General features: G+C 46.8%; 3 protein-coding genes across 11 annotated transcripts in view; 1 reads left to right on the forward strand and 2 right to left on the reverse strand.

Moving 5' to 3' along the window:
* The window catches only part of PXN (paxillin), a 65,871-nt gene extending 64,267 nt beyond the window's left edge, over positions 1–1,604 (reverse strand). The window contains exon 1 of one of the 3 annotated variants that reach the window (XM_080986198.1): positions 1,373–1,598. In XM_080986198.1, coding sequence (XP_080842324.1) covers positions 1,373–1,385 — 13 coding nt within the window. In that variant the 5' untranslated portion in view covers positions 1,386–1,598. Of the gene's footprint in view, positions 1–1,372 lie in introns of all 3 variants that reach the window. The other 2 variants (XM_080986201.1, XM_080986200.1) reach the window with 2 other exon arrangements.
* A 5,290-nt stretch (positions 1,605–6,894) lies between these two features.
* On the forward strand, positions 6,895–21,210 carry RAB35 (RAB35, member RAS oncogene family). Of its 2 annotated transcripts, XM_080986514.1 has the most exons (6): positions 6,901–7,174; positions 13,060–13,110; positions 13,691–13,814; positions 17,423–17,547; positions 17,914–18,038; positions 18,895–21,210. In XM_080986514.1, exons 1-6 carry the CDS (start codon positions 7,123–7,125, stop codon positions 19,024–19,026), a joined length of 609 nt encoding a protein of 202 aa, XP_080842640.1. In that variant the 5' UTR covers positions 6,901–7,122; the 3' UTR covers positions 19,027–21,210. The 2 variants fall into 2 exon arrangements, with proteins under 2 accessions (XP_080842641.1, XP_080842640.1); XM_080986515.1 differs by lacking the exon at positions 17,914–18,038 and having other exon boundaries at positions 6,895–7,174.
* The window catches only part of BICDL1 (BICD family like cargo adaptor 1), an 81,061-nt gene continuing 73,406 nt past the window's right edge, over positions 20,173–27,827 (reverse strand). For 5 of the 6 annotated variants that reach the window (XM_080986302.1, XM_080986298.1, XM_080986299.1 and 2 more), the window contains one exon: positions 20,173–27,325. In XM_080986302.1, the coding sequence (XP_080842428.1) occupies positions 27,125–27,325 (201 nt within the window). In that variant the 3' untranslated portion in view covers positions 20,173–27,124. The remainder of the gene's footprint in view (positions 27,326–27,827) is intronic. The other variant, XR_013980590.1, reaches the window with a different exon arrangement.

Consider the following 27,827-nt stretch of genomic DNA (forward strand, 5'->3'; position numbering starts at 1 on the left):
CCCTTGCACATTTCTTCAGGCTGTTTTGTAAAGCAAAACATTTGTGCTTCGGGATGTTTAAAAAATTCGCCAACTACTTTGTGTGGCATTTTAGCAGGCATAATAATAAAATGCTGCATACTGCTGCTGAGCTTGGGGGTTTTCTTAGTGGACAGAAACAGCTACCTGCCTTTATTGTGTACACGCAAGATTCAGAAAAGGATGACCTCCAAATTGTATCTGAATGTACTTGAAGGCACACTTGCGTCAAGCACTTCACCCAAATCTCTCAAATACGGCCAGAAAATTGGGGTGGGAGATTGCTTCCTTACTGACTTCTGAGAGAGACTCAAGTGGGGTGCGTGAAGAAGTTAAAGACACCACTTAGAGAAGGGGAGAAGCAGAGAGAACACAGAAGGTGCACAGGGTGAAGAGGAGATATAGCAAATAGGTGAGGGTTTCGCAGGGAGGGAGCAAGAAAGAATCAATTTAACAACAAGAGGAATAGAAAGAGTCAATTTAACAACAAAAGGAATTTAAGCAAAGTGAGAGGAAGGAGGCGCGAAGTTAGGCTTAGCAGAGAGGCTTTTATGGAGGGTGATGTTACAGTGATGTTACAATATGGAAATTCATATTTTGGGGGGGGGGGGGGGAGGAAATGGCAAGAGCCCAGTTAAGGTGGAGAGGAAGCTGGTAGGGAGGGAAGGGGAAGAAGTTGGAGGAGGGAAGGGGAAGAAGTTGGAGGATGCAACAGTTAGGGACCAGCGGGGACTCACCCCCCCCCAAAAAAAAGCCAGCAATGGAAGCACGTAATAAACTACTGGGACCCTTCCTACCCCCACGAAAAGGAAAGATAATGGATCCGTGGGACTCCCTCCTAAGACCTCCGGGTATAGGGCTGTACTGTATATAAATTCAATAAATAATAAAAACAGTAAGGGAAAATCTCGAAACGGGCCAGTGATAGATCCCCACCAGACACCTCCCCCACACCCCAAGTAAAGGTAAATCAAAGTAGACCAGCGGGCCCCGTCAAACAAGCAAAGGGGGACCTCCCAAAAAGGAACAACAAGGGGGGGGCATAACGGACCTACACGCCTCTTTCCCCCCACCCTAAAAAAAATATATCCCTGAACGGTGTTGAGAGGACATAATGGAAGGCACCATTGGGGGTCCCGCCCCCCAAAGAAAAAGTAAAGAAAGGTGGAGTTATGAGAAAGGGGGGGGTTGTGTCCGAAGAGGAAAGAAGACAAAACTGTGAGGGAAATTGGCGGCGGTTTGGGGAGGGGAGTGGGAGTCCGACCCTGAGGGGAAGGGAAGTTGCCCCATGTCGGACCTCCTGCCTGCCTGCCTGCCTCCTTCCCTCCCTCGCCCTCCCGCCCTTCAAGCTCACCGAGGTCGTCCATGTTGCCGCCTGGCCGCCACTCCCCGCTCGACTGGAGGGAAGCGCAGCCGCAACTTTCCCCTCTTCTTCTTCCCTTCGCTCGCGCAGGCAGCGCGTCCCGGAGAAGCCCCGCTCGCTTCTCTCTCTCTCGCGCGCGCGCGCTCACACACACACACAAACCGCCCTCTCGCCGCCGTAGCAGCAGCAAACCACCTCACGCGGGCGCGAGCTCGAACTCAGGTACGCGCACGCCTCCCCCCGCCACACTCCCAACCAACCCGCGACATAAATCTATACAGAGAGAGGGAGAGAAAGAGAGACCCCCGAATAGGCTTAGAAGCGCCACCGCCTCCTAGCGGCCAGCCGCGGGATGTGTGTGAGGCTAATATTCGACCCTCCGGGGTAGGAAGAAAGGAACGCACGCCGTCATTAGGCTGGGTCATACAGTCACAAGCTCGCCTACCTCGCAGGGTTGTTGTGGGGATGATTTTTGCGGTTTTATGTTTTGATTTTGCTCTGCGAAGCGCCCTGAGGCCTCTGGGTATAGGGCGGTATATTAATTCTAATTCTAATTCTAATTCTAATTCTAATTCTAATAATAATAAAATGGGAGACGTGGGGGTGATGGCGCTGTCCATGAGCTCCGGGATTGAAAGGTGGGATATAAATGTAAATAATGGGACAGCTCCTTCCACTCCAGCATAACTTTTTTTAAAATGTATTTTTATTAAAGATCTTCTTGATTTACAAAAGTATGTGCAGTGTCTCTCTCTCGTTTTTTCCCCCATGTAACATTTTTACAAATCAGTTTCATTTGTTGAGACATTAGGAAGAAAAGCAGGAAAGAGGTGGGGGGGAAGGATGGGGGGGTCGGGTGACGATGTTTCTATTTTACTTAATATATGTAGGCTTTGGTGTCAGCGTTGCTTGTGCAGGTTCTTTGCTGTTCACTTGTGTTCCTTTGGTGGTGAGAGAGGTTGAACGGACCTGTTGAAATGTGTGCCTGCCATCCCCCCCCCCCACTTCAGATGTCCTTGTTGTTTACTGGGAGGTCAACCATCACAAGAGCTCTGGCCATGTGTTCTTAAGTGTTATACATTCTGGATAGCTCCGCTGGGTGGGTGCTGATAAAACCGAGGTTGCAGGTTCGACTCCCGTATGGGACAGCTGCATATTCCTGCATTGCTGGGTGTTGGACTAGATGCTCCTCAGGATCCCTTCCAGCTGTACAGTTCTATGATTTGCATTCCGGCCTTCCTCAAGGTGACTTACGGTACATTATTCTCCCCCTCCCTGTTTTAATCTTTGCTGCAGCCTCTATGTGGTAGGTTAGGCTGAGAGATGGGTGGCTGCTCCAAGGTCAGCCAGTGAGCTCCGCATGGTGCCTGAGAGGAGCCTTGCGCTCCGGAGGCCTTCGTTCGACACTCTTAACTTCCACAGCACACTGTCACTCATATCTCAGTGGTGCAACATCTGCTTTGAATGCAGAAGGTCCCAGATTCAATCCTCGGCTGCTCCAGGTAAGGATGGGAATGGATCCCATCTGAAAACCTGGAGAGCCACTGCCAGTCAGTGTAGACAATACTGAGCTAGATGAACTCGTGGTCTGACTTGGTACTACACACTAAAATACAAGAAACTATGTTCAAATCTAGAGTGGAATCTTGGACACTTTGTTCTGGCAGCCAAGCTGGTGCCAAACGTATTGCTCCTGTTTCCTTTGGACCACATCAGCAAGGCCGAGACCCCCCTCTTAGTCTTGTCATCTGGGCAGCCCAGGACTTCCATACACACCCAGGACTTCCATACACACTGCCCAGGCTTGAGCCCTGGAGAGGTCACTTCAGGCGCTGTGACGGTTTGACTTGGCTCCCAAGACAGACTAATGCCAACAAACAGACAACCAATTTATATATGGAACATAGAATTGGAAGGGAACATGAGGGTCATCTAGTCTAATCCCCTGCAATGTCGTAATTACATATTTACAGTCAGAAAATGCCACTTTATCAGTATTTCTTTCTACAACTCTTATCATCTTAAAACTGAGCCAACATCTATACAACAAATGTTTTGCATCTGCCTTTTCCACCCACGTGCTCTCCAAATATTTGGGCTACAACTCCCATTATATCTGACCTGGAGTTGTAAGCACAAACTAGAACACTAAATAAAAAGCAATACACATTAATCTATTTTTTAACCAGAAAATTCAGTCTCCGTAGAGACTGTCAAAAATTGCCATTGCCGACTATATTTCAAGTCGTCATGGCGGGGTATTGGGAAAAGTTTTCAATTAGCAATAATCGCGCCTCGGATTAACCTCATTGGCTACGATACTGCCACTGCGCAAAGCTAACGTTCGTTTGCAAGGCCCTTCGGCCCCCAAGCAAGCAACAATTAATCAGGCTATGGTGAGCAGTCAACCAGGCAAAAGATGGGGTGCCTATCAGTTGATACCCTGCATCTCAAAATATCCACAGCCACACTTTCATTCAATGGGGCAGGGGTTCCCCTTTTTCTTAGTTACAAAGCTGACATGTAGTCGCAAAGGCTTCTGGTTGCCTTATGTTAATCGCTTGTGATGTCATACGCGGAAGTCTGAGCAGTTTTCGAGAAAAGAGGTGGGTGCAACGATTCTTTGGCTGGCTTCGCTACTCCTATTACAATATAATCCAATTGAGAAGGAGTGTGGTTTAAAGATTTTTTAACATAAACGGTGAACTGCTCTCAATAGAACAGCTAAGAACAGGCATTGGGGATTTGGATGGCTACAAACAGACCAACTGTGTCACCTTTTGTGGGATTAGGGACTGAAAGCACAGGCATACAGATCACTAAAGTGGTAAGAAGGCACAAATGTTGAAAAAAATGATCTTTTACAAAGCACTTTAATCTAAGCATAGTCTTATCACGAGCCCATCTGATGTACACGTTTGCCCAGATACAAACTGAACTGTTGAAGGCAATGGAGCTGAGCGTAAATACATTGGAGAGAGGATGCTTTCAGAACACTGTTCCAAAAAGCAAAGACAATGGACCAAGTCTGCCTTGGAAACCTGCTGTCTTTCTAGACCACCCTGACAGCCTTTCCCTCTAATCCCAAGCTTGTTTAGGATAGTTAGGGCAGTGAGAGAGAGAAAATATTATGCACATGTCCACAATACTCTTATTTATAAAGCCACAAATTTATGGCTTCCGTGCCGATATTGAGAACAGGTTCTGGCACTAAACCACTGAGAGTTCCAGCTCAAATGAAACTTGTTTGTTGAGCACTCATCCTGATTTGATTTCACAAAGCTTGCACAGAGGTTAGAGTGTGCCGTGTCTTCACTAAATATTTAATTATAGTTTGTTTGCGGGGAGGTTATATGACAATGAGCATTCATCCTGATTTCTTTTGTGGCTATGTTTTCCCATTTATCATTTATCCCCCACTTTTCAGTGCATTTCCCCCATGCAAAAGTCTGTTCCTGTTTAGTTTTATTTTTTAAGCAAATTTGTTGCACTGGGGTGACAGAGCACTTTCACTGGGCAAACACAAAATAATGAGAGTCTGTAGGCAACTTGAGTCCCACTTTCACCTCTGTGTGGCCAGTTATCAGGCCTAAAACTTGGTAGCAAGGCACTAAGGTTCTCAAACACCATGGTTCTCAAACACTGAAAACCCAGAAGTAAGTCTTCCGGTTTTTGAAGGTTTTTCGGAAGCCAAATGGCTGTTGCGGTTGTCCGCTATTGTTTCCAGGCACCTGCATCAATCAGAAGCTGTGCCTTGGTTTTTGAACATTTTGGAAGTCAAACGGACTTCCGGAATGGATTTGGTTTGGCGCTGTTGTTTTTGTTACTTATTTTGCGTTTTTGTTTCTCAGGCTTTTCCGGTTAATTTGTTTTTGTGACTGTGTGGATGATAATTTTTATCATCTACAATACTGCCTTATTTATTTTATAGTACATTGATTATTTCTTTCATTTTATGGATCAATGGTGTCGTTAGATAGTAAAATTCATGTTAAATTTCTGTTTTAGGGGTTGTTTTTAAAAGTCTGGAACAGGTTAATCTGTTTTGCATTACAGTCATACCTCATGTTACGGTCGCTTCAGGTTACGTGTTTTTGGGTTGTGGACCACTAGAAGTACCGGAATGGGTTACTTCTGGGTTTCACCGCTTGCGCAGAAGCACCAAATCGTGCCGGCGCCTGCACAGACGTGGCACTTCAGGATGCGAACGTGCCTCCATCATGGATTACGTCTGCAACACGAAGTTCCACTGTACTTTCAATGTGAAAACATGCCTTGGTTTTGGAACAGATGTCCGGAACAGATTAAGTTTGAGAACCAAGGTGCCACTGTACAAGTCTCAGCACTCTACAACTCTCAACCCTTAAAGGTAAAGGTAAAAGGACCCCTGACCGTTAGGTACAGTCGTGAACGACTCTGGGGTTGCGGCGCTCATCTCGCTTTATTGGCCGAGGAAGCTGGCGTACAGCTTCCAGGTCATGTGGCCAGCATGACTAAGCCGCTTCTGGCGAACCAGAGTAGCGCACGGAAATGCTGTTTACCTTCCCGCCGGAGCGGTACCTATTTATCTTCTTGCACTTTGACGTGTTTTCGAACTGCTAGGTTGGCAGGAGCAGGGACCGAGCAACGGGAGCTCACCCCGTCGTGGGATTTGAACCGCCGACCTTCTGATCGGCAAGTCCTAGGCTCTGTGGTTTAACCCACAGTGCCCCCCGCATCTTAACAGACTATAATTCCCAGAATTCTTTGGGGAAAACAATAACTGTTCAAAGTGGTATTACAGGGCTTTAAATGTATGTTGTGAATGTGGCCACTGTCAGCAGAAGCTGTCAGTGTATGACGTGCCCCTGCCTCACCCCGGCCCCCATAGTGATCCCACTTTAGAAGATGTGGGTACCGATGTAGCCTTTGGCTTCAGGACCTGTTTTAGAAATGCTGGTCTTGATGAGCCATTGGCCTGATCCAGCAGACTCTTCTTATGTTCTCAGGAGCGCAGTGTCATAATGGTTCATCCCACCTTGACTGGAAGCTCACTGATGTGGTGAAGTGAAGGCACTTTGCACACCCTCAGGGGCACTCTCCCCTCCGCACACAATACAGTTAACAGAGTTTCCAGAAGCTACGCCTTGGTGAACTAGATCCTGGCAAGACGCTCTCTTACCCCTGTCAGGGAAACCTGTCAGGTGAGATGACAAAGGCTTCCGCAGGCGGCGCATGCGCAAGGCGCCCAGCCACTCTCCTTGCCGCTTCACATTAGGTGACTCCCCCCCCCTCCCGCTTCCCGTTCCGTGCGCACGCGTATTAATACGCCGGGCAAGAAAGAAGTACGGGAATGGTCGCTCCGGGCGCCATGTTGAGCAAGGGCAGAGGAAGCGAATGAGAGCGAGGTAAGGGGAGGAAGGAGAAAGGAAGCGGCAGGGCAGGCCAAAGGGGGCGGAGCCGCGCGTGCGCCGCGAGCCGCGCTCGAGCAGCTGGCGGTTTTTCCAGCTGCCCGGGCGGCGCGGCGCGCATGCGCCCTGGTGCGGAAGAGCGAGACGGCGGACTGAGGGGAGGGGGCGGGTGTCGCCGTCGCTTGCTTTGCCGCCGCCGCCGCCGCTTCTGTCAGTTCCGGCTGCTGGGTCGGCTTCGTGAGGAGGAGGCGCCGCTGTTGCCGCTGCCGCCGCCGCCTGAGGAGAACTCGGCCTTCCCGCGACGGCACCAGGGGCGCCCGGCGGTCCTCCCCTCCCCCAGTCTCGCCGGCCATGGCCCGGGACTACGACCACCTCTTCAAGCTCCTCATCATCGGCGACAGCGGTGAGGCAGGGTGGGGGAGGGGGAGAGGAGGGGGCGGGGCGGGGCGGGGAGAGGTAGGGTAGGAAGTTCGGCCCGGCCCGCGCGGAGGGAGGGGAGCGGAAGAGCCTCGAAGGAAGGAAAAGCGGGGAGGAGGATATGTGAGGCGGAAGAGCCGGGGGGGGGGCAGCATCAGCCTTGGGGAGAGTGGGGAAGTCAGGGAGGGGGAGAGGGGGTTTATCTATTGCATTGCATTTTGTATACCGCCTTTTTTCTCCAAGGAACTCAAGGTGGCGTGCGTAACTTCTCCCCACTTTATCTTCACAACAACCCCCTGAGGTAGGCTAGCCTGAGAGGGAGCGTGCCTGGCCCAAGGTCATCCAGTGAGCTTCATCGCGGCCGAGTAGGGATTTGATCCCCAAGGGGTGGGGGAAGTGAGAAGAATAATATCTGTTTACCCCTTCCCCCTGTTCATTTGCTGTTTATTAATGTATGTATCTGTACCCTGGAGCTTTTAAGAGTCTTGTTTGTAAGGTGCAGGGAGGGGAAGGGAACCCATGTTTCTTTGAGGAAGCAGGGTGACTCTAGAGCTAGTGTTTCCTAGTGGTTAGAGCACTCTGAATGCTGTTGGACTACAGCTCCCATCAACCCCATCCAGCAAGGTCAGTGATCAGCAAGGGTGGGAGATGTAAAACATCTGGAGAACCAAAGTTTCCCATCCCTGGGACAGAACACAGTATAAGTAACAATGAGCTAGTATAGTAGGAATACAGTAGTTGGCCACGATTGATAGGAGTTGTAGTTCAACAACATCTGGAGGGTGCCAGGTTGGCTACGGCTGGGCTAGGACCTGAGGTGGTCAGGTTTCAAATCCCCTGTTCAGTCAGGGTGAGACTCAATCAGTGACCTTGGGTCAGTCACTGTACCTCTCAGCCTGACCTACCTTGCAAGGTTGTTGTGAGGATAAACTGCTGGGGGGTGGGAAGGTACAAACTCCAACTTGAGTTCCTTGGATGAAAAGTTGGATATAAATGTTCGTAATTAATTAATAAAGAAAATGGAATGGGAAGAGCTAGCCTGTGGAAGATTGGAGGGGGCATGTCAGAGAAATGAATGTATATTTCTACTGCAAAACAATATTCTATTTATGTATGTGTGTATTTCTTGGAGCTCTTGTTTGGAATGTCAAGGAGAGGTAGCAGAGTATTGTAAAGCAGCGGTATATTATTATTATTATTATTATTATGCTTATTCTGTTCCTCCTTTATGTTGCTTGTTTCTAAGCAAAGGGCAGGTAATCACAATACAAAAATACAGTACAGTATTAGAATCAGTTAAAACAGTTGCCTCCTTCTTGGGCTGTTCTAACTCCTCAGCCCCTCTCTGTGGGCTCTGCTGCCTAGTAAACAGAGGTCTGAAGGACAATGCTAGGGAAGCCCAAGGATGAGGGCAGGCAATGCTACTCAAATAATCTTGGCACCCTAGAGGGAACCATACTATTTCTTTTCCTGATACCAGACTTGATTATTTTTATGAGAAACTTTTGTAAGTTGCTTTGAGAGCTGCTCAGGCCCATGAAGCAGAATATAAGTATTGTAAATAAATAAACGTTACATTTTTATATCCCACCTTTTCCCCCAAGGGGGTCAGTGTGGCATGCATATTTATCTCTTGTCTGCTGTATTCTCACAGCAATCTTGTGAGGTAGCTTAGACAAAGTGACCTGCCCTATGTCACTTAGCGGGTGAATGAAGACTTGGAGCTCTGATATCTCTTGTATTTGACTGTCTAATCCCAATGTGGCATCCTCCAGATGTTTTGGACTACAACTCCCATCAGCCCAAGACAGCATATCCAATGGTAGAGGATGATAGGAGTTGTAGACCAAAACATTTGAAGGGCACATTGTTGACTATCCCTGGACCACTACACCACACAGACTCTGGTTACCTCGTGCATGGTCTTGTTGTAATACTTGTAACAGTTTTGAAAGGTAAGTCAGTGGTATCTCCAAGTTGCAAGTCTGAAAGAGAGGAAACAGCTTGCCTTAGGTTACCTAGTGTGTTTGTGGTAGAGGATACATTCTGAACCAAGAGCTTCCTGATTTGTAAATGAGGTTTCAATCCTATGATTACTTTCCTCTGAGTAAGACCCTTCAAAAACAGTGGGGCATGTATGAGTAAACTGCTGGGCTACAACTCTCTTAGACGCTATGCCATGCCAGCTGTCTGCATGTTGTCGAACATCTCATGGGTGAAAACAAGGATACTTGAACACAGGTGTAGTTCAAGACAGGTTTTCACTGGGTTCATCCCCACTTGCCACTGGTGAGAAGTCTACTGCATAGCTTGAGCCAGTTGTGCTCTTAACCCTCAGCATACTTTCAAGGCTTGTGGTGAGAATAAAATAGGCGCAGGGGAGACTGTTATTTATTATGCCCTGAGCTTCTTGGAGGGAGAGGGTAGATTTGAATGTGAGGAATAATAATGAATGAAAGACTGTAAAGTATTTTGCAGATTTTAAAAAAAGTATCTTATAGATGTTATAAGAGGAGACCGAGTAACTGGAAATAACAAGTAAATTTTAAATATGCTTCCTCCTAATCTCCATGGCCACCAAACATTTACCCAAAGGTTAGAATCGCCTACGCGTTGTCATTTCTATTCATGGAGCACCATTCATATACATGACACCTTAGAGTGTGGTTTGCAAAAAGGATAGGTCTCTGTCCCAGCTAGATTGCATTTTAAATGCTGAAATGGTGGAGAGTTTGGAGGACAAGCACAGGTGACAAGGTCCAAGTACTGGCAGTGATGTTACATGTAATTTGGCTTAATATCGATTGTTTCCTGCCCTTCCTCCCAAAGAGCTTAGAGTAGTGGCCTCACAATAATTGAGCTGAGCAGGTTAGATGGAAAGGGAATTATTTCCTCTGTGAGTTTCAAAACTGAATGTGGATTTGAGCACCGGCTTCCCAAGCAAGCAGCCCTTCAACCACAACTAGTTTAAAAACCAGGAAGGTGTTGCCCTTCCTCTGAACTATTTTCAGTTTGGTGGTCCTTCAGAGAAAGGACATTCTATAAAAATGGAACAGCCTATGAGAATTCTCTCTCTAATGATTGCACGACATACAGTTTGCATTGTGAATGTGAGGTACCTGGTTGATGGGATGGGGAAGGAAGCAACTGTGAAATGTAGGTGTTTAGATTTGTAGGCCATCCTATGAGAGCTTAGAGACCTCCGGTGTTGGTTAATTAAAAGCAATTCTCTGTTCCCAGAGCTAACATTTGTAAGAGCTGTTTTACATTTCCCCGTTCCTTTTGTGTCTAGTCTTACTTAGACTGTAAACCCAAGGGCAGAGCCTGCTTCCCTTTTCTTCTTCTTTTGCATACAGTTTATAAATGCCTCTAGAAAACATTTTGAGGATTTAATATTAGCAATAGTAGCTGTGTATGAGCCAGAAAATGCTCCTTTGCAATCTCACCTCAACCACAAACTCACTAGGGGGCTAGAGGCAAGATTATATTATTTCAGCCCACTCCTCACCTGCAGTATACAGATAATACTAGCCTACCTCCTCAGATAGTTGTTGGGATTACTGAGATAATGTACGTGAAAGGTTTTGAATGCTTGACATGTGCTGTGTAAAATGCTTCACGCTGTTTAATTCATACATGAAAATGCTGCCTGTGTAGGGAATGCATAATGTATGAAGTGGCACTAATCTGTGCAAGTTTTCCATCTGCTCCCTTGGCTCTGCTGTGGGAGATCTTTCTGCAGTTTACAGTTTAGCTACTCTTCATCCATTTTCTGCTCTAAGATGTCTTAAAAACTGGTGCATTCTAGATGACCAGTTACCAAATGGTAGCTTAGCACAGAGCCCATGCAACACTGTCGTAAAACAGTTGTCTGTATTGCCCCGCCAAGCACTGGAACGCTATAATAACAGCATCTGGCATTTCCAGTTACAAAAGGATCAGACAGTGGGTGATGACAACATACCTCTGAGAGCCACTGCCAGCTATTATTATTATTATTATTATTATTATTATTATTATTAGAATTTATATACCTCCCTATATACCTCCCTATATCTGGAGGTCTCAGGGTGGTTCACAGAATAAAATCAAAATACAAAACCACAAAATACATAATAAAAATAAAAACAACCCAATAATCCCCCCCAAAAACCCCAAATTTTAAAAGGGCAAAGGCCTGGTTGGGATAGACCATTCTGGGCTAGATCAGCTAATGGTCTGACAGGATAAGGCAGCTTCATATGCCCATGTTCATTTTTTCCAGGCTTCTGCACTCACTCAAAAAATTGAAAGATGACAGAAAAGCAGGAGGCTTCTCTTCGGTGCTTGCAGGGGCTTTTCAGGGGTGGCTCCTTGCATGCGAGACTCCCTCCACGATGAAGTGCATCTGGCCTCAGTTCTTTGCCAGTTAGTTAAGACATAACGTTTTTTCGCGGACCATTTGGGGACTCAATGAGACAAATGAATTAGTTGTTGCCGCTATTAGTAATTGTTGTTTAGTGATTTTTTATGAATGGTGGTGGTTTGAAGGATTGTGTTGTTTATGGATTTTATGTACTATTATCTTATTTGATTTTATTGTAAACTTCCCCCGCCCTCATGGCTTGTGCAAAGGGTGGTATGACTGGCTTCCCAAATCATTACAGGTACAGTGGTTAGGTAGTATTCAGTGGTTGGTCATCATCTGGCTAAATGTAATCCAGTATCAGAAATTCCATTTAATCCCAATTAGGTAAAAACAAAAGGTGTACCATTTAATCCCAATATTAATGTTACCAGTTCTCTTGAAAAAATGGTAGTGAGAGTCTGTATGCTGCTTGTCCTAGTCCACAGAAACTATACACTTCTTATCTTGTTTATCCTTTGCAATCGATCCTGTAAGGGGTAAACCTTCTGAACCAGAAAAGGTAACATGGAGAGATTTCCATGATATAATAAGGACTCGTTTGTGGTTCCTGCATGAACTATAGCAGCTATTCTTCCTGTCCCTTCCCACCCCTAGTAATGCTGTTCATTTATTCATTTAGAATTTTTTTTGCATTGTTCTTCAAGACTGCAGTCTTGCCAAGGTAGCTTATAAATAGAAAATAGTATATATAACAAAACTTTAATTACAAGAGTTAAAATGAATCATTCATTGAGCCTCTGTCCTGAGTTCTTCACTTTTTTCTTGTTTGTTGGCAACATATAACGTCATTAAGAACCAGCTCATATAATGATATCCTAGTGTCCCCTTCCCATGGCTTTTTAGCCAACCATTATTCATAGACACTACCTAGTTCCCTCCCTTATCTGGCACCTGCAGAGGACTCAAAGTTAGAGATGAGATCTGCTCATTGTGTTGGAGGCTTATAGGACGTAGGGGATTGGTAGAATCTGTCCTGCTGCTTAAGAAGGACTCCTGTTTCTTAATCTTCTCCGAACTGTAGCCAAATAAGAGTATGTGATGATCTGTGTTACCTGCTCACCAGAAAACCCAAAGCATTTGCCTCTAGTAAGCAGATTTGAGGACACCTAAGAGATAAATAGATACCGCTCCGACGGGAATGTAAACGGCATTTCCATGAGCTGCTCTGGTTCGCCAGAAGTGACTTAGTCATGCTGGCCATGTCTGTGGACAAACGCCAGCTCCCTCGGCCTATAGAGCGAGATGAGCGCGCAACCCCAGAGTCATCCGCGACTGGACCTAACGGTCAGGGGTACCTTTACCTTTACCTGTAAGAGTCCCAGATATGTGAAGCTACTGTTGCTAGATGTAGCCAACGAAAAGAGCATTACATGCTTTGTGTTCTAAAGTGGTTGAAATACAACATAAAATACACTACTCTGGTTCAGTTTGCATCCTTGAGCATTCCCTCTTTTCTCTTTCAGGTGTTGGCAAGAGCAGTTTGCTGTTACGTTTTGCAGACAACACTTTTTCAGGTAAGCTGGGCCCAGAACAACTCCAGAGGAGCCTTCCATCCAAGGAGCTCCAGAATGCTTCTATTCACACTCAAGGAGAAGAGAAGGGGCTTGAAGGCAGGGAAGCCAGTGGCAAGTCACCCTTGCTCATCACCCTAGATCCTGGGGATAACAGGTCATGTGGGGCAAGGATGCACCCCTTCATTTGCCCATATATACTCACAGAACTAATAATAATAATAAATATCTCGACTTCTTAGCTGCTTGTTACTTGAAGGTCTCCAAGCGACTTGCAACACATTTCAAACATATATATGTAAAAGTCCTGAATGTCATGATTTAAAGTCTTTTAGGGAGAAGGTTTCTGTTCAAAATAGTGCATGAGCTCAACACAATTTTCTTCTCCCTGTTACATGCTCTTGGGTTTGCAGTCTTTTATTTCTGCAAATAGAAAGTTTTATTTTCATTCTTCCGGGTTTGAAGCTTGAATGTTTTCTGGTGAGAAAACAGGGCCCTCCCTTTCGTTGGCCGTTGAAGTTCTGTATGTACAACTGAGCTTATTAGCTTGACTGCTTCTTGTTTGTGCTGCTTCCCTCAACAGGCAGCTACATCACCACAATTGGAGTAGACTTCAAAATCCGAACAGTTGAGATTAATGGAGAAAAGGTCAAGCTGCAGATCTGGGATACTGCTGGACAGGAGCGCTTCCGGACCATCACGTCTACGTGAGTTTATTTTAGTAGGATTGTCAATTGACCCAAGGACTTGATTTCATCCTGACTTTTAATAATTAGTTGCTTAAATAAGTTTGCATATTATTAGCTAAGGTGCCTTTCCACAATACCAGAGGAAGTATATGAGAACTTGCCGCCTAATAAACACACGGTACTATAACAACAATAACGGTAATATTTATTTTTATTGCTGCTACTACCTAGCTTTTCTGCCAAGATTGTCTTCCAAAGCATTTGACAGTTAAGATCCACAGAAAGGTATATTATAAGGGTATGAGGATTCTGTGATTCTACTCCAGAGGTGGCTATCCTGTGGCCTATGAGATGTTGCTGTGCTGTGTGGTGGTTAGACCAAGGTTAGCCAATGTGATGCCCTCCAGATTCTTTGGACTACAACTCCCATAATTCCTAGACAGCATGACCAGTGGTCAGAGATGATGGGAGTTGTAGTGCAACAACATCTGGGGACCCACATGTTGAGAACCGATGATCTAGAAGGTTGCCAGTTCCTTACCCCTCCCTACATGATCTAATGTTAAGAGTATAGGCTGGAATCGCAGCTTGGTAGGAGGGTTGTCTTTCTGTTGGTCCCAGTTCCTTTTTGCACTGGTAGGAAAATGAGAAAAAAATCTTGTTCTGTTCTTGAGGATGTCATCATAGCATTCTGGCAGGACTTGCTCACAAAAATAAACGTGTGGCTAGCTGCAAATAGGCGTATGCTTGAGAAGAAGAAGTGCCCTACAGAAGTAATTTGGATGACTTGAGTCCAGATTCTGTGGGTATTTTGAATGGGGATTATTTGCCTGCCAGCTTTTAGTCTTTAAAATCCTGTTGCCTGTTGTCTCAAGTGGGTTGTTTACTATAGAGCAAGGAAGGGTGTACTGCCACCTCATGACTTGAACCAGTTCAGTAGTCCTACCCTCCCCCCCCCAAGGAATCCTGGGAAGTGTGTAAGGCAGATAAGGATCACTGACAGAAAATCCCCAGCACCTTTTGCAAACTACAGTTCCCAGGATTCTTTGAGGTAAACCATGGCAGTTAGTGGCATTAAACCAATATAAGTTTGCAGTGTTGATAAGCCTTTAATGCGTAGTGTGTATACAAGATGGTGGCTTTTCTTCAACCAATGGGTGCTTTAAAAAATATTGGCTGAAGGGCTTTGCACTGCCCAGAACACAGGAGGCATGCTTGTTCACAGAACAGGAGCAAATCAGGGCAGGAAATCAGCTTTGCTTTATTAGGCTGATTCCATGTCTGCTGTTTTTTCAGGGCAGAGGAAGAGGTTAATGTTGGCATGTTACTTAGATCATAAAATGAGATTTGCAGATGAAATTCATGTTACATAAAGCGTATCTGCAGGGGAAATCAATTATTGTTCAAATACAAATATTTTGGAAATGAGACAAATGCATGTCTTAACTAGACGTTATACCTTGAGGTGCAGTGGGGGTCTCCCCAATTTACATGAAAGCCTGTTTGGAAACTGCTATCTTGCATTTCTTTATTGCTGCAGGAAGTAGTATGAACAGCAAGCTTTGAGCATGCTGCTTGAACTGGCCCCCGACTTCCTTCAAGTCCTGAGGCATATCCTCTGAGGGTTGTGCTGCGTGGGCCAGATTCATACAGGAAAATGTGTTGGGGGTAAAACAGCCAGGCACTGCGGAATATCTGGTAAATGGGCAGTGTGGGTCAGCTGCAACATGTCTCACTGGTGCTGTGTCAGCAGAGCTCTTCCTGTGTGTGATTGTGTGAGTGTGCATGTGTGTGTGCGCGCACGCGCAAACACACCACATTGTGACTTGGACTTAGGGCTCTTTTGGAATTGAACCAGTACCCTGTGTGGAATACCCAGAAGAAGATGTCGGGTGCAAACATGAAAAGTTGCTGAATGCCTTTGCCCCTAATCCTCTTGGTAAATAAAGGGCGACGCCCAGGACTGGGTGTGTGCACTCAAGTTCCCCAGAATTGCACAGGGAAGCCATCCAGTGTGGTATTCAGTTCCCTCAGAATCTCAGCTTTTTGCGTAAAGACCGGGTTGAGCAAGGGGAAATCTCAGAAGCCAGAGGAAATGCTGAACAAGACATTGCAGGATCAGAGGGTGGGGCTTCAGGGCTCTGTGCGTCACTTGGCCCCTCCCAGTGACATGCAAGCTCAGCCAAAATAATGCACATGAGCAGAGTTCAGGTTGCAGCATTTAGTTGGTATTGTTCCAGGATTTGTGTGCACTCATGTATCTGTGTGTTGCACCCTGAAGAGGGACTGAAGGTTTGTGCGGTACATTTGCTGATTTACAATTGTCTAGTTCTGTGTTTTGTTATTCTATTTGCTACAACAAAGAAACATAGTTGTCTGGTCCAGTTGATGTTCTTAAGACTGTATCTGGTAAATTCTACTGAAATGGAACCAAGGGAGTGTGCAGGGTGACTTCAGGTGACCAGTCCAGATGCTGTTTAATGCACAATAAGTTTATTAACATGTAAAAGCCGACTTCTGTTCCTACCCTTGTCCCCCATTGTGCCACTTGCTTGGTGGTAAGGCTGCCTAAGGCCTACAGCCTTACTACAAGTTGCTCTTGCTTATACTACACCTTCTAATGTTCATGGCAGCAAATAAACAGGTCCCTGCCCAAAGGTGCTTACAAGCCATCTTTTAGCACATCAGGTTGACTTACACACCAGTTGAGACTATTAGTTTATCTGGTAGTGGATTGTCTTCCTCCAGGGTGGGGAACCTTTGACCCTGCGAATGTTGTTGGGTTGCAGTTCCTGTCAGCCCTGACTATTGGCCATGCTGGCTGGGGCTCATAGGATATGTGGTTCAGCATTATCTGGAGGGCTAAAGGTTTCCCCATCCTGGTCTATGCTGACTGACAGGCAGAGAATTTTTTCCCACCTGGACATGTTGGGGTTTGCAACTGGGACCTTCTGCGTGCCAAGCCTTAATGTTGAACTGTGGTCCCTTCCCCACAAAATAGCAGCTGTGAATGCCACAATCATTCCACAAAAAAAGCTGTCCATCAAATCTTTCCATGGGCCTTGCATGTCTCAGTGCTGTCGGATTCCTATCATGCTCGGAAACTTCCTACCCAAGTATGGCTTGCTGGCCGGTAACATTACTGGTTCAGCCAACATTGTTCCTTCTGTAACATCTTCCTCTTGTGTTCATCTCTCTTTCCTGAATTTCTAATCCATTTCAAGCTCATGGTGACAGCAGTTGTCCATGGCTCACAGAGTCTTCTCCATGGTAATCTGAGATTCTGAACCATCTCTGCCAACACTGCATCCCACAGAATCTTGCTTCCACTTCCTGCATCATGTGCTTCCCCCACAGTGCTGAAGCCCAGGCAGCCTATCATTGTCTGTTTGTGTGGTTCCCCTCTCCCCACTTCAAAAGCTCCAGTTTTGCCCTTCTGTTTCTATCACAGTTTCTATTTGCCCAGTCCAAGCAGTTAAGGGCAGCCCCAAGCCCTTCACAGCCATATTGCTTGCTTCAGGTATACTGGTGTTTCTCTCCCCTCGCCACTCCCCTGATAAGCAAGCATGTGAAGCATCTCAAAGTGTCACAGACACATGCCTTAACACACCTCTTTCTCTCCTCAGGTACTACAGAGGGACACATGGGGTTATTGTGGTTTATGATGTTACGAGCGCTGAGTCCTTCGTGAACGTCAAGCGGTGGTTGCATGAAATAAACCAGAATTGCGACGATGTGTGCCGGATATTAGGTAAGCTGCCTGGTTTGAGCAGCCTTTGAGTCATGTTACTGTGGCCAGCTGATGGCTGATTCATAGGACTGCACTTTCCCATGGTAGCTAAAGAATCCTAGTGGCAGATTGAGCTGTGAACCAGCTTAAATTTCTCAGTTTAAGTCCCAGTTGATGTCTCACTTCAGCCATGAGCTTTTCAGGTGGTCTTATGCAAGCAAGATTCTGACTCTCGGCCTCTGTCTATCCCCCACCCCAACCTACAACGTGGGCATCATCACATGGCTCTACCTCATAAGGCTGTTGTCCAAATTACTGAGAATGTGAAGGGTTTGATCACCTTGAAGAGCTGTATAAATGCTAAATATGACTTCTTGGTACTTGCAGTTGGTAATAAGAACGATGACCCAGAACGGAAAGTGGTGGAGACGGAAGACGCCTATAAATTTGCTGGGCAGATGGGGATCCAACTGTTTGAGACCAGCGCCAAAGAGAACATTAATGTGGAAGAAGTAAGTGATAACCAAGGAAAAGATGGGGGGGGGGGCCTTACATTTAATCCCACAGGGGACATGTTGCTTCTGATGAGCACATTGCTGATCCTTTGACTGTTCTAGGCTACATACCAAGGAAGGCGTTGACATGGTTGTGAAGAAACCATCCCTTTCTCTGCAGAGTGCCTGATATGTAGGAAGTAGAAAGCAATAGACTTGCTTCTGGAGGCTGGTGAAGAGAGTCCTTTGGCATAACCAGCGGGGCCGATGGTCAGGGGGATGGGAGTTGCAGCCCTACAGCATGTGAAAGGCCACATATTTGCTTTCCTTACCTTGGGGGCTGATGGGAGTTGTGGTTCAAAAGTTACCACTTATTCTGGTCCCCTCCCCATTTAGTATCCTTAAGGCTTTTATCCAGAACCACGTCACTTGCCCCTCGCAGCTCTTTTAAAGCAGGGATAGGGAACCCGTGGCCTTCCAGTGGTGTTGGACTACACCTCCCCTTGTCTCCCTTGACCATTGGCCTGGTGCTGGGGCTGATGGGAATCTGCCAACATCTGGAGCTTCTGCATCCCTGTTCTTAAAGCTTGTTCAATAGCACCCCTCAGTTTGTGTTAAGCAGGGACAACATTGTTCAGCTGCCATTCTGAACAAGAGGGGCAAGAGCGGTGAGGAGCTCGGGATGGAACATGTGATCCCATTATCCAAGCTCTTAACTCTAGTTAGTGGCCAGCTAACATAATGTCTTCAGTGCCCCTGATTCTAGAACTGGCCACTTCTGGTGTAGCCAGAGACTGCTGCTGGTCTGCTTTCCGGCGTGTTGCTTATTGTTGTTCAGCGTTCTCCACTCTCATCTTGCATTTTTCTTTTTCAGATGTTCAACTGCATCACAGAGTTGGTTCTGCGAGCCAAAAAAGACAACCTAGCAAAGCAGCAGCAGCAGCAACAGAACGATGTGGTGAAGCTAACAAAGAACAGTAAACGGAAGAAGGCCCGGTGTTGCTAATGCCCTTTTCTTTTGCGGCAGAGACTGCACCCTCAGACAGCTCAGCCCTTCCAGCCAGATGCAGGCGGCGATTCCACTGGGCTAGGCCACGGGAGGACTCTTCCCTGCCCCCCGCACACCCCTCAGTTTGTGCCGTTATTTAAATGAGTTCTCTCCACGTTTTTTTCCGGTCAGGAGGCACCTTACCACAATAGTGCCAAGGAGGTATTGGATGGAGGTGATTCTGCCCCCTCTTTCCTACCTTATTCCCCCCTCCCCAAGAACATCTTGTAGACAAAAATGACTTTGCCTACCAAGTGGACTTTTGATCTCAAGAGTTTTGTACATAATGTATATTGTGCTTTAACCAGCTGCGCCTCCCTCGTTGTCGCTTCTGCCTTCTTAATTATCGACCAATCATGACTTCTTCAGAGTTCACCATTTTTTCTCTCCCTCCAAAAAGTACAGTACAATGTCCTTAAGTGAAGCTGCCCCTTGTTGGCATTCATTCCTCTTCAGCCTTTGTTAACCTTCAGGCTAGGATGGAGGCCTTAGCTACTTTTTCAGGCTGTGTGGGCAACCTTCTGAGATTCCTTTTCCCCCAGACTCCAGAATAGCCAATGTTGCTGGAGCTTTGTCACTTCTTGGAATAGCTGTGCTCTCTTTCTTCTCCACACTCCCTGGCAGGGGGTGAGAGAGGCTTCCCCCACCCCCATCCCAATTTAACTTCTCTGGCCAGTTAAAATGAAATCTTTGGCAATTAGATGTGAGACTTAAAACTAGTATTATCCCCACCCCAGTGGAATCTCTCTCCCATAACATCCTTAAGAGCTACCAAAGTGTAAATCTGTCAAAAACTATTCCTCACACCTGCCCTCATCATTCTGCACACAGTTACACGATGTGCATTTTTCAAAAGTGCATTTCTGGCTGCCAACATTCTCTGTGGCTCTTGCTTTGTTCCCTTCTCCCACAAATTAAGAGCTGAAGGGGTATCTGGCTCTTCCAAATGGTGCTTGCACCCAACAGGTGTCAACAGGCTATTTTCTGTGTCCTTTATCAGACCAGAGGTGGTCTCTTAGGTATTGGATGGGGCTTCTTGCTGTGGTTTGTGCAGTTTTGACTGGATTTCTGATCTGGTTATGCTGAAAGTAAAAGGATTCCCCCCCCCCCTGTTCTTTTTTTAATGGCTCTGGTGGGCTTTAGGAGGGAAATAACCAGAGGCTTACCTCCTCATTGTTTAAAAATGAGCTCACCTAGCATATTAAGATGGCTCAGGCTATAGGAGAGCACATGTTTTTCTACCAAAATGATTCCTTCCTCCCCCTGAATATGAAATTGATAGGATGCTCTCCAGCGTCACTGACCCTTTGGACATTGAATTATGCAAGAAGGGCTAAGTTGAAAACCCTTATTATTTTGCTTGCCTTGAATAACAAAAATCAACAATTATGGTTGTACAAAGCCCTCGTGCAATCGCATTGCAAGTAGTCTGACTCTGCAGGCTTTTCCCACGCAAGCGGCGAATGTGACAGGTTTCGGCCGGTGAAATTGTTCTCAAAGACAACATCCATCCCAGCTGCCCATCTTCCACAGCTGTCTGCTCTGTGCGTCTCTTGTAAGTTAACTTCTCACTAATTCCAGAATTGAGAATGTGAGCTGAGCAAACCAATTGGGAAGGAATGGCTAGCGTTAAGAGGCCCGTAGAAAATGGTGGAACGTGCTGGTGTCTTGGTTTGGAACTCACGGGCTGAAGCAACGGTGGATCCTCATTGTGTGACAGGGAGGGGGGATGGCTCTCATATTGCAGTGGTCTTTTGTGAAAGGGGGGGGCGTGGGTGTGAGCTTTGCCAATGCAACAGTCCCGGTTTCCGATGTTGAAGCATGGGATGCTTTTCCCAAGGATGCCGTTAGCAGCACCTCTCCCGGTTCTTGTCTTTGCTCAGTGCTGCTGCATAAGCTCCAGTCGTTAAAGGAGGCTTCACGGTGGTAGATTTACTTGGTGGACAGTGCTAGTGGGTGGTGCCTGTGGAGTATTAAATGGGGTGGGGGTGGGGAGAGCTGCGTTTTTAGCGGTGCTGATGTCAAGCGGTGGAATGTCTAACTGGTTTGCTAGGACTATTTCTGTATATTGAAACTTTCTAATTATGCTTTTTAAATAATTTTAAAAAACTAAAAATAAAGGTGCCAAGCTGCCAAATCTTCCTTCAAGGCTCCTGTCTTTTGCTTCTCCCCCAATACCAGGTGTGCACATTTCTTCTCTGGCTTCTTTGACTCTCTCCCCCCCACCTTCCCAGTTAGGCTCCATATGCCCGTCAGGAAAATGTACTGTATGCTAATGTCTTGTATGTAGCCTCTTTTGGAAAGGGATCTGCTAGATTATATTTCTTCACAAGGCGGAAGGGAGAGACTTGTTGGGCCCACCACCTTTATTGGGGCCAATCAAAATGCCCTAAATGTGGCAGGTTTCTGAGTTGTCTAGAACTCTTCATTGGACAAGATGTTGCACGAAGCAGGGGGCAAGAGGGTAGAGTACAAAAATGTGGTTATACACTTAAGATTTTTGGATAAAAAGCAATGGCTGCTCCTCATCTCTAGGAAAATGAAAGCCAAAGAGACAGATCTGGGATGGAGTCTACAAGCTGAACGTTTAAGTAAACCGCCCTGAGTGTCAGCATCACTGTCAGGTACTAGGTTAGGACATTTTTATTCTCCTAGGTGCTTTAAATAGAAATCCAGTGGAAAATGAAGGTGTTTTTTTGAATAGCCCAATTGGATCATTCATTCTGTCTGAATGGTTTTGGAGCTGTTGAGAAGTGCTTTTGTTTTTAACCTGTAGTATTTCAATTATGTTATTTGCATTGTGAACAACTGGCATATATTTGTACAAAGAGCACTAAATGAACGCCACTAATTATTATTTTTAACATGCTACCACCGTTTGAAGTCGGGGACAGGGAAACCAGTGGGCCTCCAGATGTTGCTAGACTCCCAACTCCCATCATGCCTGGCCACTGGCTATGCTGGCTGGAGGCTGATGGGCGTTGGAGTCCAACAATGTCAGTACGCCAAGCAGTTCTCCAGGACTGGCTTAAATGCAGCCAGGGAGTGCTTTTCCCTGTTGGAACTCCCAAATAAGGTGTCCCGTCCCCCGTCCCCCCACAATGTTGCTGGACTCCAACTCCCATCAGCCTCAGCCAACATGACCAGTGGTCAAGACTGATGGGAGTTAGAGTCTAGCAATGTTTGCAGGGTACAGCTTCTCCCCTCCCCTCCCTACAGCAGTGAGCAATTCACAGTACCCATAGAAAGACAGTACCCATAGAAAGGACCCATTTTATTCTGACGAGAACTATTTACAAAAGAAGCAGTAGAGCGGCGTTTTCTACTAAAATATGCCTTTATAGAATATCTTATATATATTTATATAAAAAGTACATTTATTTACATTACTGCTACATACAAAAATTACTGCACTGTGTAATATGTACATATACCTCTATAGATACATTCTGTCTGTTCATCCCTGCTGTGTGCTTGGTTTCCAAGGGCTTTAGGCAGGGTGGGGGAAGCCTATTGATGCAGCTCCCAGGCACATCTCGCTTTACTTTTGGGTAAGCGGTTTGAGCTGCTGAAGTGGGGAACGCTGACAGATCCAGATCCGAGGGTCTCTGGAGGTGCGAACTATCCCCAGAACCTGCCATGGTCTGTGGGGAATGCTCATTGCTAGTAGGTTCCTAGTTCCCTTATGATGGGCTGGACAACCTCTGGATCTCCAGCTGTTGTTAGGACTCCAGTTCCCATTAGCCCCACCAACATGGCCAGTGGGTGACGGATGATGGGCACTGAGAGTCCAGAAACGTCTGAAGGACTGCAGGCTTGCCCCAGCTCTGGCTTACAGCCTAGATCAAATAGTGTGTGAAAAGGACTGGTTGGCCCCCGTGAGAACAGGATACTGGAATAGATGGGCCTGATCCGGCAAGAAGGTTCTTCTGCTGTTCTTAAAAAGGCTGTGTACTGCTCACTTCCTGGCCTATATTACTTCAGGTTCTATAATGGGGAATTGAGCGACTGAATGCTCCTCATTTTTCTTCTTAATTGCACATAAACTAAAACTTGGAGAAATGTTCTAGAGTTGCCTTCTTTCCTGGACAGCAAGTTTTTGATGTGCCAGGATTTATTTTATTACAGACAGCCACACAATCTCTCTTGCCCTCCTCCAAATGGTAAAAATGAGGATTAGTTTTGCCATGTGGAACTGGGCCTCTCTGGATCCTGATGTGGGCCCCCCCCCCATTACTTTCTTTTTTTTGCTATAGGCAATAGACTTGGTGGCCCATTGCACCTCCCATGTGAAGTGTACCCATGGGGCTTGCTAGCTCTGCTTACTTCTTGACAATGCTGAGCCTACCCAACCCACAGCCAGAGAAAGCTGAAAAGGATCCCAGATAGCCAAACACAGGGAAAGCAGGAGCTGTGGGCCATCTCTCTCCTGCCACTGTTTTACTGTAGCTTTCTTTGCTCCTCCTAAGGAAAGGTTAGCTACTTGGCAGTGATCAATGATGGAGGGAGCCAGAGGCTCTACAAGTGCCCCTCTTGCATTATCAGTTAGCCTCTTGCTTACAGGCAAAACGCATGTCAGGCGCTAAAACAGGGGGGACGACTGCAGCCCTTGGGCTGTAGTTGGACTCCAGCTGGATCATATAGGCTGAGGCTGATGGGAGTTGCAGTCCCCAGAATGGGGTGGTGGTGGTGGAACTGGACACGGGACAGAGTTTTCCCTTTCCTGTTCCAAAATATACCATGGTGTACTTTTAGGTGCAAGAATTAACTGACTGAATCTGTGCAATGTTTTGTCTGGTCTGATCTTTAGGTAGTGATACCACGACTGATGCCCCTAGTGAGGATTCTCAGCTAATGCGGGGAGGGGGGGAGATAAAGCGGGCAGTATGGCTCCTTGCAATTGCTCTACAGCCACCCGCTTCTCCTCCCAAATTAATGGAGCTCCCCACTGCTGTCACGAAGCTCCATCACCCCTGGCTGTGTAGTTCAATAATATCACAATATGATGTGGCCGGGGGGGGGGGGGGGAGCTGTACTGTTATGACAGATGGCAATGCTCAACAGAGAGCGTGGGTGGGGGACTGGCAACTCCTGGAAACAAGTCTACAAGTGTGGCTGTCAGGTTTCTCAAGGTGGGGGAGGGAGACCAGCCCTCCCTGCTCTCTCTTTATTGCTTTCCGTTCACTATCCCACAATGCAATGGGCAGTAGCTAGCCTTGCAGGAGAAGGCGGCAAAATATGGTATATCACATTTTAGGAAAGATGCTGCTCCCCCCCCCATAAGATTTCAGCTTCACCCTATGCATGTTTTTACTCAAAAGGAAGACCCACAGTGCTCAAGGATGCTGTCTGCCAAACCAGTGTATGAATATAGGTAACAGGTTCTGTTACACACTATTTTAACCAGAATACCTTTATGAATGTTGCCACTCGGGTTCTGTTCCAGACTGGTGTAAAGCAGGGATCAGGAACCTATGGGCACTCTAGATATTGCTGAACTACAACTCCTATCATCCCCTGACCATTGGCCAGGCTGGCTGGGGGCAGATGGGATTCCAGTAACAACAGGTTCCCCACCCCTGGTGTAATAGAACTCACAGCGCAGGGATTCCTTTCTACATAAACCAGCACTATCTGTCCCATGGTCCTCCAAATGTTGTTGGACTGCCATGCCCATCAACCCCAGCCGACATAGTTAGGGGCATGATGGGAACTGTAGTTAAACAGCAGCCAGTAGACTACAGGTTCCCCATCCTTTTCAGAAGCAATTGTCTTTCCCTTGCAAGCATTCTGCTCTAACAGCCAGTTACCAGATTAAAACAGTAACACACTGTATCTTTAAAATACATTCTTTCCCTTAAATAATTCTGGGCCCTGTAGTTTATCCCTTACAGAGTTACAATTCCCAGCAACTCTTAGCAAACTTTAGTGCCCAGAATTTTAAGGGGGAAATGTGCTTCAAATGTATAGTGTGCACTCAGTCTAAATCTATATGGGACAAGTTTATTTCTGTGGCTGCTCCAGCTGTGAAGGGCATCTGCAGCAGGTGCAAGAGTTGGGTTCCTGTTTTTGGAGGGCCAAGAGAAGATATAACAGCAGACTGGGCATTCATACACCATCTACTGTCTATGGTTGGAAAAGGATTTGTTCTCATAGAGTCCACCTGCATCTCAGCTCTGCCACTTCTAGATTGGAGCTCCCACAAACCTTCCTCCAAGTCGAAGAGGAATAGCTAAATGTGCTGCCCTGCACCTGTTGATGGTTTCTCAACAGGCCCAATAGTCAAGACGTTGGGTGTCCAACAGCACCCACAGGGCATCATGTTGGCTACCCCTAGCCTAGAAAAATGCCATGCCAAGAAAAGATGGAATCTGGCTTAACCTATGCTGGGGTGAGGAACCTGTGACCCTCAATCTGTCAGCGGCAACACAACTCCTAGTATCCCTGACCATTGACCATGCTGGTTGGGAGTCAGTGAGGATCAGGCTGAAGTCTCAACAGCTCCCGCATCTTAGCAGTAGAGCCTACCCTTTGTGAAAATGCCACGCTCCTGTCATTTCTATTCTTCCATGAGCCTCACTCCCAATTTAACCTCACAATAGCAGCAAGGGGTGGTGGGGTTTAGCACCTAGGCAGGGATAGCCAACATCAGGGCTGGTGGGGTGAGGCCACTGCCCCAGGCAGCAAAAGCCCCCAAGGCAGCACCCCTGTGGGCAGACCACTGCCAGCAGAGAAGCAGCACAGGCATTGGTGCGGATTTCAGGATTACATGCAAGATCTCTCCCAAAATTGGCAGTGAGGCTGGCACTGTTCCTCCATCAGTAGCAGGGCAGGGTGGCACTTGCCATTTGCCCTTGCCAGCATGGTGCCCTCCAGATCTTGTTGAACTCCCATCAGCCCCTGCCAGCATGGCCAAAGGTTCATGATATTGGGAACTGTAGTCCAACAAGATCTGGATGGCACCACGTAGCCAGTCCTGGCCCAAGGTTTAGAAGACAGCAAGCGATCTCATTTTGCTGAAGGACAAACTTGGGAGGGTAGGTGGGGGGGATACTGTGAATCCCAAGAATTTGCAAAAACCTGGGCTCTGGTTCTCACAAGCAGAGACAGCAGGATTTGTCCAGGGATACTTCTGCTTATTGGGTATGGTGCTTGTTTAGGCACAGGAGCAGCTGCCCCTCTTAGACTCTTGCTGCAGCATACTTGCAACTTCCAGCTGGCTAGAGACTTGCCCATTTCCTTGCAGCCACAACCTCTGGGAAAGGAGAGCAGGGAAACAGAGCTGACGTGGAAGCTGAACTGCCTTCAGTGTGCTTACATTCTTGCTTAGTCACCCACCCTGAGAGAGACCAGGACAGAGCACAAACACTCCTCCATCTGTTGAGTTCTGTCTGGCTCTGCCCAAACCAGGAGCCACGACTGCTCTCTCTCTCACTTTTGAGAAATGGACAGATAAGGATGACCTGCCTTTGCCAACCTGGTGCCCTCTGGTCTGGTGAAAAGAATGGAAACTCGGCAAATAAAATGCATGGGTATTTCCCCCTTTCTCTCTCTTCCCCGTCCGCCCCCCCAGCCCCCTTCCTTGGCTCCTACATCTCAACTGGTCCTTTAAAGTTTCCTCTTTTGCAGAAGAGAATGACTTTTAAGACATCTGGATTACTCACAGCAGAAACAGAGTGGACCTAACAAGAGACCCTGAAGGTTGTGTGTTTTCTTATCATGTTGCTTTAAGGTATCAAAGAGTGTCCTTTTCAATTGCTATCGCGCAGAAGACCGGCGATTGGACTATGACGCATGTAAACATTGAGTTCAGACCACGCAGCCTGCAAGATTAGTGCAGTGTTCTTAAGGGTTGGGGGACGGGACTCCTTGCCCCCCTTTTTTTTCATTTTCTTTTTTTGGCGGCTTCTTCTGTGACCGGAATTGGAGACCGTCATCCATCACAAGCTGGGCTTGCTGAATCTCTCTCCAGCATCCTTCATCTCAAAAAATAAAAATAAAAAAAGGAAAAGGGAAGAAAGAAAAAAAGGAATTGAGAGTGGTTGCTCTTGTCCAATTAATTTTTCTTGAAAAAAGAAAAGAGGCGGTTCCCTTCTGCCCCGCTGGGCTCTGACCCCTGCTGCTCTGGCCTCAGCAAGGGGGAGGGTCTAGTGCGCCGCTTTGCCCCGTGACCGCTGGAGAAGGAATAGGTGGGCTGGCTCCACTCCTTTGGATGTTTGTCCATCAGCTGCTGGTCAATGACCCTCTGCATGTCATCCTGCAGCAGGAAGGAAAGAAGGAACGCTGTTAACAGGAAGGACAAAGAGAGAGCGGGAGGGATAAAACAAACATAAAGGGGCCAAATTATGGGAAGGTTGAGAAGCAGCAAAACCTGGCCATCCTCAGGCTCTGGGGTCCCCCTCTCCCTTCAATCATGCTGCCAAAAATGTTTTCTTTTACTCCTACCCACCCATATAAATAAATGGCTGTGCCAGGTTCTGCAAACAAAGTCACAAACGCACAATAGCAGCCAGCCCAGCCTCCACAAACACAGTGCTCCTGTAGGCAGAGAGCTCAGCAGGAGAGGGAGAGATCGGACTCTGTACATTGGCTCAACTGAAAACCAGAAACTTTTGCCTCCTCTGCCAATTTTATTTCCCATTACTCTTCCCGTTGCAAAATATCTGTAACTAATAACTGGGGCCTGAGCCTGCTTTTTTCCTCTTCCCTCCCTAACTTGTTTTCCTCTTGTGTCATGAATTCTTAGATTGTGAGAACAT

Source organism: Podarcis pityusensis (assembly GCF_964106645.2).
Source record: "Podarcis pityusensis genome assembly, chromosome: 16".
Taxonomy (NCBI): domain Eukaryota; kingdom Metazoa; phylum Chordata; class Lepidosauria; order Squamata; family Lacertidae; genus Podarcis; species Podarcis pityusensis.